This window comes from Cephus cinctus, unplaced genomic scaffold (assembly GCF_000341935.2).
Source record: "Cephus cinctus unplaced genomic scaffold, Ccin1 Ccin1_scaffold0508, whole genome shotgun sequence".
NCBI lineage: Eukaryota > Metazoa > Arthropoda > Insecta > Hymenoptera > Cephidae > Cephus > Cephus cinctus.
The window spans coordinates 104,439-116,537 of NW_014333173.1; the positions used below are offsets into that span (position 1 = coordinate 104,439).

General features: G+C 39.4%; 1 protein-coding gene across 3 annotated transcripts; it reads left to right on the forward strand.

Annotated features, from left to right (window-relative positions):
- The first annotated feature begins 728 nt into the window (after positions 1 to 728).
- Positions 729 to 3,780, forward strand: LOC112494431. Of its 3 annotated transcripts, none has more exons than XM_025085580.1 (3): positions 729 to 1,102; positions 1,177 to 1,462; positions 1,536 to 3,779. In XM_025085580.1, exons 1-3 carry the CDS (start codon positions 1,089 to 1,091, stop codon positions 3,630 to 3,632), a joined length of 2,397 nt encoding a protein of 798 aa, XP_024941348.1. In that variant the 5' UTR covers positions 729 to 1,088; the 3' UTR covers positions 3,633 to 3,779. The 3 variants fall into 3 exon arrangements, with proteins under 3 accessions (XP_024941348.1, XP_024941347.1, XP_024941349.1); XM_025085579.1 differs by having other exon boundaries at positions 731 to 1,021; positions 1,133 to 1,462; positions 1,536 to 3,778; XM_025085581.1 differs by lacking the exon at positions 729 to 1,102 and having other exon boundaries at positions 1,133 to 1,214; positions 1,285 to 1,462; positions 1,536 to 3,780.
- The last annotated feature ends 8,319 nt before the right edge of the window (positions 3,781 to 12,099 follow it).

Here is a 12,099-nt window from a genome sequence, read left to right on the forward strand (position 1 = left end):
GTCCTGCGCGATGAAATTGCGCGCACACAATTTTGGGCAACTTTCAGTACTTCTAAATATTCTTGGCCAGAATTTTTGATATCCAAGTCTTAATATTCAAGAGAAAATCAAATTGTACTTGTTATTTAAAGATTTTTTAATAAAATAAAAAATAAATTGCGGGGAAAAATCATATGAGAATCTCTTTGGTCATTTGGAATAGCAATAAAAAAAATATTTTACTGTAATATTTTTTAATAATTGTATAAAAGCAGTGGAGCAATTAGAAAAACAAAGAGCATTTAAAGAACAATTTTTTAGGCAATAAAAACGTAAATTTTTATCTTTTGACGCTAACTTCCCAAAGGTGGTTTGTTTTTACTGAATAACCCTGTATATCGTTTTGACAGATAAACCCTACGGGCTAAATATCTACATTATGATACATGATGTACACGCTGGCACCATCATGTGCTGCCATCTATCACATATTTTAAAAACTTCACCTAATATAGATTTACCATTGAAATTTCCCATATGGACGTCTGGTAAGATCAGTAACTACGTTTCCACCGGAGATCAACGACAGTTACAATACGTCACATACACCATACGTGATGTGCACCATGTATTTTATTGCATATGCCTGTTTATTACCTTACAGTTTATTAATCTATGCGCATACAGTACACGTATTTGAACTCTGAACTCAACTCCCATAGAAACTTAGCCAGTGAACATATTCGTGTCTTCTTCATAAAAAGAAAGGAAAAGAAATTTCGATTGGACTTGGTACCTAGTACTTTTAACTGTGTATCACATTGACACCTGTCATAATGTAGGAACAAGAGGCTATCGTCAAAGCCGTCATGGAATTTCTCATAACGTTACGTCATATCTAATCATAATAAATACTCATCTATCGTAATAAAATTTGTAGTTTATCTAACAGCCCCGTTTTTTAAAGAAGATCCGTATTCCTATGATTAATCATTTACCACTGTTTGACGGAATAAAGTGTGGATATAACCTATAACCTCAAGTATATTACAAAGCGATTATATATTTTTGACACTTTTAATTAAATTATCCGATATCTTGCTGGAAGAATGAATTTAAAGGTGTATGTATAATTGATTTTTTGTTTCGTTAGTTTTTGAAAATATTTGGAAAAAATTACAAGATGAATGGATTTAGGGAAAATCCCTTATTCTTCTTTATGGACGATAATTATGGTACGATGCCTGAGGAATGTAACGGTGTGGGAAAAATTATTGAGATTTCTGACGTCGGTTGCGATGCCAGGACGCCAAGATCATCGTGGCAGAAGATCGTTGACAAATCGCATTCCAGCAATTTTCCAAAACGGGAAAACAGTGGGGACAATCAGTTGGGAAATATGGAAAGAATTGGCGACTATTCAAGGAAAGAGAAAAATCGAGTCAAAGTGGATTTATTAAAAAATGAAAAAATGTCGATGAACGTAAGAAATCAAAATAAATTTATTCCTTATCTGCAACACATGTTGCACTTATCTTTAATTTTGATTTTTTAAGGACAATTACGAGGATTTTGAAATCATTCCGGATACAAAAATTAGCGAAAAGTCAAAAAACGTAGAAGGAAGATTTAAGGATTTGTCGAGTGGAAGAAACGAGAAATCTCAGGCTTCGTACAAAAAATTTGGAAACAGCAATCAAAAGTCAACACGTGGCTTCGATGATTTTAAAAGAAACGAAATTTCCGAAATTAAAGAAAATTTGATTAAAAGTAAGAAGCGTATTCCAATCAACAGAAAAGAAACCTTAAATAGAAAAAATGCAAGAGAACTTGAAAACATAGGATTGGATAAAGTCGAACAATTTATCACTGCGAAAGAGAATTCGGATCTGTTATTGTTTTACGATAAAATAATGCATAACGGCGTAGCCACGTGTGCGGACAGCCTGTCAAATTTGTCAAAACATTCAAACCCATCCGATATTTCTGTAAAGTCAAGACTGTCCAATGGCTCAAGAATTTCTAAAATTTCAACAATTTCTCGGAATTCTACCAAATTCTTTGATAATTATTTCAAAAAGCATACCACGACCGCGACAAAGGATTCGGCTGTGTCAAAGGAGTCAGATTTAATTAGTAATCACGTGGATTTTGACAGTAAAGGTAAATTGAAAAAATCGGAAAGTGATATCAGCACGAATGATAGTAGCGATTTAACAGCCGAGGAAATTTCTACACGCAGAACTAGAACGAAGGATATTCTTGAACCGAAATGTAAATATCTTAGACGAGACGACTGGCAAAGTTATCCTTATCAAAGTAAGGACCTCGAGCCAACGCAGGGGAATCGCCTGCTGGTAGAAAGAGGCGAGTCTCCTATCAACTTGGGAATTGAAACGTCGTTCATGCCTTTAAGGACGAAGGACGTCACAAAGATATCACGAGGACAATCGCCAATTAGATTTCCAGACATTCGTTCTGTTTCTCGAAATCAAAATTCGGGGACAAAGTCCTTTTTCTCCTGGGGAAAGCACCAGGGCAATGGCAATTCCGTGTCCTTAAAGTCAACCAGTGGTAAGTCCGTTTCGGCATTACGAAAAAAAGTGTCCGAAATTCCTCGGCCGGTAAAGACGAAAATTGGTGAAAGAAAAAAAGAATTAAATTCTAATAAAAAAACGATGTTGGAAAGGATACAGCAAAATCGGAGAAGTAAAACGGAATTTTCGCCGAAAATTATTCAAAAAGCAGAGTCGTCGACGGGTGCAAAAATAAAAACTGACAAGAGCCAGGAACATTCCTCTAGGAAAAATCCAAATTTGAAATCGCGATCTTTTGATACTTCGACTCGTGAAGTTGATACTTCGATTGAAAGAATCGAGTGGGCTGAAAAAAAAAAGATGGAAATTTCATCGCTTAAGTCAAACATAGCAAAAAAGCATGACGAAACAGAAGTGCCTATCAGGATTCGTCAAGGAAAAAACATGGTTTTAGAAAATCCAAAAAAATCCAAAATACCAGCAGCAGTACCAAGGGAAAACACAAAATCGGATAGGTCCGTCAAGAACAATACAGAAATATCGGAAAACGTTGAAAATTTGGAAAAAACTAAATCTGCCAAAATCGACGTAAAAACCAAAATTTATAACCAAGACAAACCAGTGAACGTCGAATTTGACGTTTCCCCTATGATGGAACGCAATACTACAGAATCCATTAATTTTACTCCAAAATCAAAAATTCCAACCTATAATACCCTCGACAAAGTCCATCAAAATAACAACGAATTAAAAATAAAAAATGAATACACATCCGAGAATCAATCGAAATCAAAATTATGGAGTTCCGAATACGAGGAAGCTTTCCTAAAAGGTAGATCGGTGGGCATGAAGGTTATAAAAATGGCAAAAGCCGCCAGGGACGATAGAAAACGAGTATATGTCAATCATGGTTTCGATGACTATAAAAAACGTCCCCGCGATACTTCCGAAGAAATCCTGGACATAGGAATGACCGTGATCGAGAACGTCCTCCACTCGCCTGAAGAATATCTGTCGGCGAGGACATCTGACGAAACATTGGAAGACTATCCAATGTACGAATCAGCCCACGATTGGAGTCCAAGAAATTCAAACGAGACGTTCTGGTTCATTTAAACGATACATTTTCAGAAATTGTCCAAATAATTAGCAAAAGTCCAAAATTCTCAAATTTTATTGATTAAAAACCACCAAAATCGAAGGGAAGTATTATTTTCATTTAAAGAAAAAAAAAAATCTTCTCGCATCATCATTTTCAAAAATTTTTCAAAAACCAAATAAATTTCTTTCCCTTGTTTTGCCTAAACTTCGCTTTCTTTATTTCACCAAAATTCGGCATTGCGTTTACACACGTGTATGCGTCAGGAGGGCGAGTTCACAGAACGTAACAGGGGTGGCGAATGGGTCACCTCAAAAGAAGACCTCGAATGATACCAATTATGTCATCACCGCTGTGCAACCCCTGTTCTATTTCGCCATAGATTTCACCCGCATGTCAACCTCTGCCACCCCCCTGGTTCACTGCAGTAACCAACCCCATACTGGTACAGTGCTAAGTATAACCCACCGCACACAACACGAAATAAAAGTCTAAATAAAAAGAAAGTAAAAATAAAAAATATGCCAAAAAACCGAAAAAAAAGTAATCATAAAATCAAAAAATAAATATACCCACATATTAAATACAACCACTAAAAAATTATGCATAACAAAAAAACGCGTATATAATTCAAAAAAAAATGTAATAAAACGTCAAAAACTATATTCTCGCCAATACTTAAATACTAAATTTCTACAAACAAATATAGGTATAGTCAGTCGGCAAATGAGAAACTTCCGGCAAACCTGTTAGACCCAAAATATAGAGGGTGAAAAGAAAAAAGATTCAATATAAGAAAAGAAAGAAAAGAGCCATGACAGGATAGCGCACTAGGGACAGATAATCAAATAACCTACACGCACCGTATAAATTATCAATCAGGCCACGATTGTGCAACCCCTACGTAGGAGTATAAGGGGTGGGGGTGGTTAGGGCTAAGGGGTTGTTAGATCGACATAGGGATTTCCAGCCTATGTGGGATTGACCCTGCAACAGTTATCATCTCCCTGTGTGGGCGTGTGTCGATTCCTCCAGCCACCCCTAAGTTCACCCCCAGTGTATTGCACGACACGTGTTTAGCGTTACGTAAGTGCCAAAGTATATTCCGCGTAGACACGTGTTCGCGTTTGTCGCGGCGACATGCCTAAAGGTACGTGCACAAAGGCACCCTTGCGAAAAGGTAAATACACATATACGCATAAGTACAAACACGGAAGATACCACCAGGGCTGTTAATTCACGGAAATCGAGAAACCAGATCACATCCTCGAGAAACACACGTGTCTGTTCGTATATGCTCCGTACTGTGAGTTACGTTAGTTCAGCGCGAAGATCACGCACTAAAGGAGTGGTAACACGTATGTATTCACGTGCCACTAAATCAATTAGGTAACACACCCTTTGTGTTCCATGGGGTTAGGAATCTATTGAGTAATTCCTATAGTTATCCAGAACGGACTATACCTCTGAAAATTCAGTTTCGTCGAATATAGAGGGTGTAATTAGAAATTAGGTAAGGGGCACTCTGTGTGTTTTATAGGGATTTTTGAAATTTATGGAAAATTTGCACAGTCGCCTGAAACAAGGCTGTGATAAAAAATTTAAGTTACATATAGAAAAATATATTTAAAAAATTTTTTAAGACATTTTAATAATTTTACTGTAATTATATTGATGTAACGATATATGTAGTAAAAAATATCCAGGATCGTGTTAGGTTAGGAATCTCGAGGGCGCATACGAATGCGTTACCATCCGAGTGAATCCATTAAAGGATGCAGCCACGTGTCAGTATAAAAGATATCTAGGGGATTAAATAGTTTCGTATAGCCGCAGGCACCACTGGATTCGTTCCTATTAATTCCCTAGTCAAAAACGATGCCCTGACTTTTTCTCACGTTACACATCGTTTCATCTACGAATTGTGTTATATATGACGTAAGAGCCTTTGAACTGGAAATAAATAGTAAAGAAAATTAAAGAACCACTGTACGAAAATGTACGTAAGTTATAATGCTACGTATACAGATATGGCGGGTGATAAAAATGATCTGAAACGAGTAGGGCTAAAAATAAAGGTCGAACCGGCCAAGCCCGGTTAACCTCAAATAGCCGAAGGGCTTTATTTAATAAGTTGTTGTAAATTAAAGGGCTACCGCATATTAAACCACCGTCGGTATATTTATAGTGATACCCGAGACTATCGCTATATGGCTATGTAAATCACGCCCTTTCCGACTTATATCAGCCCTTCGAGCCAGACAATCCTCCAAGCTCTACATGTTCGACTATCATCCCTTATGAATTTATATCTGAAGATGAAACAACAAACGGTTTTAATTGCTGCTCCGGGCCAGGCGATCGAGCTGCCCTCTACGTTCGAGCGTTGCTTGTCTTTAACGTTACGTTTCGAATTAAACTGCCAAATTGATTTCTATTGTTCGACGTATTCGATGGCTGGAAAATATAAATAAATTCTTATTTCTCTTTTTCTCTTTGTCCTCTACCACCCCCTGCAAGGAGTATATGCAAAGAGAAATTTATAAAAATAAATTATTACGTTAAATTTACGGGAACACTGCGCGAGCAGACTGTACACTCGTATTAAATATACAGTATCGTAAGTCTCGTTTCTAATATCCCTAGTGCAGCCTGGGAAATCTGTAAAAGCGTACAATTTGGACAAATAGGATCCCTAGGGATATTTTGTTTGTCGGATAATTTTCCAAATTTTCTCGTTACACGAAAACAGCCTTTGGCGATACGACTGATTGGATTATACCGGAAGCGTCATTCTGGTACTCGTGTACATATGTACGAAAAACGTTAAATGAAAATGGACATAAGGCATCGTTAACATCCCCTGGTGAAATAGGGAGCAAGATATATACACATATGTACAGTAAGTGTTTGCTAGGAAGTGCTGAAGGTTATATCTATATATGTATTTAGCGCTTCTCGAAGCTTAAGCTCGTTTACATGAAAATTGTCACGAAATGAGCACCTACGTATATCCCTACATTTATCAACGGTAGGAACTCTCGTTCCACGTACTATATCCGCAAACGTTCACGGGTTAATATATCATCTCGGTTCAATACTAAATAACTGATACGCGTGAAAATCCCTAGTTACTTAAAAAAATTCAAATGATTCACTAGCCAATATATAGAAGTTTATCTAATTCGTATATCGTAACTGGAGAATATATATATATATGCACGCCTATGGTGGCTTATTACAGGTCCGGCTAATCCCGTATGTGGATCTTGGCGAGTCGCCTTAAAGCACGCCGCCTACTATAAGTCACTCGGGTAAGACTAGGTCGAGCAAGAGATGGCTGAAGTGGTGAATAGAGGAGCGAAAAGGATTCGAATGTAAGGAGGAAAAGGCGTAAGAGTGAGAGAGAAGAAGAAAAAGAAGAAAAAAAAGTGTCCCCAAAATCACGAAACCCACGCGGCCCCTCTTCTTCGAGGTTCATATATTTTATCTACTGCCCCGGGAAGCCTGCGCGGGCTTTTATACACCGCGGGTATTTATGTGTCGCCGCCTTGCCTAAGCGGTTGATATATGAACTATGAAAGGGTCTACGGTCTCGATATTCTTACCCCGTGCTCGCGCGAGATGAATTTCTACGTAGAATCCAGCGTATCCACCCACTCGTTTTCAACGATACTTTTTTTGCCAACAATTCCCGGCTTGTATTTTCCGACTAGAAATTTGCTAAGCAAAGCAGCACTTAGCGATGCCGGAGAGAAAAATATCTCACGAGGGTGGATCCTTCGTCCAGGGTGGCTTAAGGGCGGCAAAGGGGGGGCTGAGGTGGTACGGAGAAGGCTATAGGAAGGTGGAGATAAAGAGGGTTGCTTGATTGGGTTAGCACTTCGCCCTGTGATTGCCGTTTGTCAGTCCTTTGCTGCTTCTAGAACCCTCGAGAATCTTCATCCCCTTTGGCTTCTTTAATTTACCAATGGCCGCCCCCTAAATTCTTGCCCCTTTGGCATTTTCGAAAAATCGCACTTTTTTCCAGCGTCATCATTTTTATAACATTTTCAAAATTTTCGTTACTCACCCCGAACCCCCAAACTCCACACACTGCCTATCGTCGTTTATGGACTTAGAAAGCATTTTTCAAACTTCAGCATGGCTCTTGCCTTCTCATAGAACGTCATACCGTAATCAACTATGCAAACGATCTTAGCGCAATAAAAGTGGCAGGATCTATAATGGCGTCCATAGTTTTTGCTCGTAAATGCCTCCCCGTGAAATACACTATACATTATGAGGACGGGCCAAGTGACTTCTGTGTGGGTTTGCGCCACATTCACCAACACCATGCGGTTACGTTATGTTAACGGTTATTAACGTGCTAATGATAATTGCAGAGTTCCTTGCGCCCAAGTCGGATCAAGAATTTTGATATAAATTATTTTCTAAGAATCAAGAAAAAAAATAATGCACAGTCATTCCGATAGTTCAAGCATACATAAATGCTCACGATAGCCAAATGGTGAAGGTATCATTGAAAAAAATAGAAAAAAAAATAAATAAATAAAGACAGGTCTTCGTGCACCCGCTAGTCATCGCCAGGATGACGTTTCCGACCTGACAAAAGTAGCCAATTAAAAAGTCACCCCCTTTCAAAGGATAAAAGTACAGACGCTCGTATCCTTTTGACGTCGCGACGGAGACGCTCTCTTCACCCCAACGTAGACGGACGACCACACCTGCTCGCGCGTTTCGTGTTCACAAAAAGTACACGGAGTCGTTAATCCCTCGGGAGCACAGAATTCGGTACAGTGCACAAACAAACCTTCCTGCCAGACAGAAACGGTGACTAATCCTTTGTCCCTGGTACCGTCCTCCATTTTGCTTTTATTTTTTTTTGTTTCGAGACTACCTTTTTTTTACTTCGTAACCATTCCGCCCCCTCCCCCTCCCGCCGACCCTTTGTGGTTTTCATACGTTCGCTCTGCCACAGGAACAAAATTCTTGAGTCACGGACCACGTGTGTCATCGAAAAATAAATAAAATTTTTGGGAAAAAAATTGCAGATTTTTGGAAATGTCGGACCATTTTTTTTTATCGACACCCGAATTTCATGGATTTTATTGATAATATATGTGTATGTTGGTGAAATTACTACGGTCATCATATGGCACATATGTGGACTGATATATAAGAGTGAGATACGGCGAATTCCGAGCGCGGGAATGTCTATAAATTATAAATGTGAAAAAAAGGACAGGTAAAATCGACGGAACCGGGGAGTTACGATTTCACGTTAAATATAAAATATTACAAGGAGCGTCGCGACGACGAGAAGCGCCGTATTATATGCAGCTGTTTAAAATATTTTAATTGCCGTATTAAAATTCCAATTATCGCCAGGAGCATGAGTATTGACCTAAACGGTTTTCCGATAATGATAATAACAACGGTAACCCTGTAATGACGTTTCACATAGATATATATATATATATATATATATATATATATATATTCCTTCTATATTCAAAATCGCAGTGTATATATACAGGGTGTTCCGAAACTATCTGACCCGGTGGGTATGGCGGTGTTCGGGAGGCTTCACTGATCACGAAAATGACCTTCTTTTTGTCCGGAAGGTCATAGTTTTTAAATGGGAGCAGGTCAAAGTTGACCAATCAGAGGGAGGCGTCAAGAGAAACGTAGGCACCTGCGAACTCTGAGTTTTCTTCCCTCGCTTTTGTTTCTCGGTGGCTTCGGGCAGGATGACGTCAGCCGAAGACATGCCTATTGGAAACAAGAAACAAGAAACAAGCCACCGAGGAACAAAAGCCAGGGAAGAAAACTCAGAGTTCGTAGGTGCCTACGTTTCTCTTGACGCCTCGTTCTGATTGGTCAACTTTGACCTGCTCCCATTTAAAAACTAAGAGCTTCCGGACAAAAGGAAGGTCATTTTCGTGATCAGGGAGGCCTCCCGAACACCGCCATACCCACCGGGTCAGGTAGTTTCGGAACACCCTGTAGTTACGAAGGTTTTCATCGACTTAAGTCGCTCTCTTTTTTATTTACTGAATTTTTTTTCCTTCCGACCCGTTCCGTCGTTTCTATGGGGGTGGCGGCGTCCGTCGCTTCATAGAATAATATATCGCCGGCAATAACGCGTGCGTATAACAATAAATATATTTTCCATGATATTTACGGCTGGTCGGCCTCGTATCGGTAGTGGGTCGGAATCGTAACGAGGTCTAGCCGAAAGAAGGATCCTTCAAGAATGGAGACTGCTGGCCCATTAAGAGCCTTATTAATATTATAATTCCGTTTTAATACGCGTAAATCTAGAATCGGGACAAGGCCACCTTGAAGACCGTTTTATGGGATTCTGTTCACAGAAAAAATTTCGTGAACCGACGTATCGACGATTACAGGCACAAAACGTGCGAACGGAAGCAAAAAAAGATTTTGAAAAATTTGGAAAAAAAAAATTTTCTAAACCACAAAAGTCCCAACTGACAGTGAATACAATTTTCTCGTGCCTTCAGAGTCGCCAGCAAGACCTGTCGGGATGACGTCCTAAAGACGTCATCGGATCAAGTGACGTCCCGAAGACGTCTTTAAGACGTCCTATCGCCAACAGGATACCTGCATTATTTTTATTCACCCGTATGGATCTGTACAATCGATATTTCATAATCGAAAAAAAAAAGTTGTCTGTCGAATAAAATTCCAATCTCGTCTCAGGAATGCATGTACAAAGTCAATATATACAAACGACCTCTAATTATTATCGTGGAAGGTGCGAAGGGCTGATATATTGAAGTCGAAGAACTACTGAATCAAATCTACCAATCATGCTTCAAAATAATGACCACACCTAGCGCTACAGGTCAATGGTGTATGGTTAATAGATGCCTTAACACGGGTACCAACACTATTGCTTTGGGTACCCACTACTATAAATTCCTGCAGAAAGGGTCGATAGCCATCCGCAGTGCCATTCAGATGAAGTCGGTGGACAGACTATATACAGAGTGAGAGAGAGTTATAGAGAAAGAGGTGGTGGGAGTGGGTGAGAAAAAAAATAAAAAAATTTCAAATAAAGGTACAGGTATACATACGCATCGTATACAGGTACGGGTGGCTGATGGCGATGGTATGACGTGGTAAATTATTTATTCACTGCCGACTGTGAATAATGGACCTTCCTTCAGCAAGGAGGTATCAAAAAACGTTATTGATCACCGAAATATCAAAAGTGGGCGTATCCATCACCCACTGAACTGGCTATCTATACATAATATATATATATATATATATATATATATATATAATACAAAATACTGGTTAGTAGGTAGACGAAGCCTACGGGCCAATGCCAAGATACATCGATACCCATAGGGATTTTTCGAACGGTACAACAATTAAGACGATTTTTCACGGGATCGTGTATAGATCGCCATAAGGATAGTAACCAAGCACGACGTATCCCCAGAGTCGATGAAGTCGAATTGGATTTAAAAAAAAAATTTGGCTTAAAATTTGTATCTAAAAATCGTATCCACAGGTGAGCCAGGTGAACGATCATCCCACAAAGTGACGTAACGCTTGGTAAATACAATTGAAAATAACATGGACGATATCAGATAATAAAGATTCAGCGACAACGTGACGAGCCTCGTGGCATTTATGAAACAAGCGCTATTGTTAAGGGTTGTTACGAATCGACGATCCGCGAACACTTGTCAACGACAATTTACCCGGAGGATCTCGACATGAACGGGATTCACTAGTGAACAATGGGAGCAGCGTATTTAAGGGGTAGGTGGGTACTCGAGCGAACCTAACCTAACTAGAGCACCCATGGTCGACGCAGCAGGGAAACTTAATCGAGGGAAAAAAAACGTGTCCGGCGTACTACCGATGTACGTTGATATTTTGACGTAATTCGATAAATCGATATGAGAAAAAAATCGATTAGGCGTATATCGAAAATTAATTAAAAAAAAAAAATCGATAAAATCAAAGTCGAATTCGAGGGGGGAGAGAGAGAGAGAAAAGTGAGGTTATGCACGGCGAAATATGGGTAAGACGGAACGTGGGCGCATAACGATCGTACATGACAAATCTATGGCGATTAATCTCGCCACTTTCGAATAGCCAACCTAAACCTTCTGGAAGGAACCGATTACGGGTACAGACTCTGTGATGGACCAGGTGGTCAGCCGTAAAAATCTGGCCGTGTCTTTGGCCTACGAAAAATCCCCCTACAGGATTGACCCCCAGCTGGGAATTCTCTTGGTTTCTTATTTTTGTTCACACACCCCCTACTGGGTTACCTCTTCATCTTAGGCAGGATACCCACGTTTCGGTACGGTTCCGAGCCGCTAACTCCGGTGATAATTACATGATTGATACGCGTAAATATCTCCTTCTCGATTATGTAAATACAAATAGGTTGGCATTGCTGTACGAAACATATGGAGGATAAGCACGGGCTGT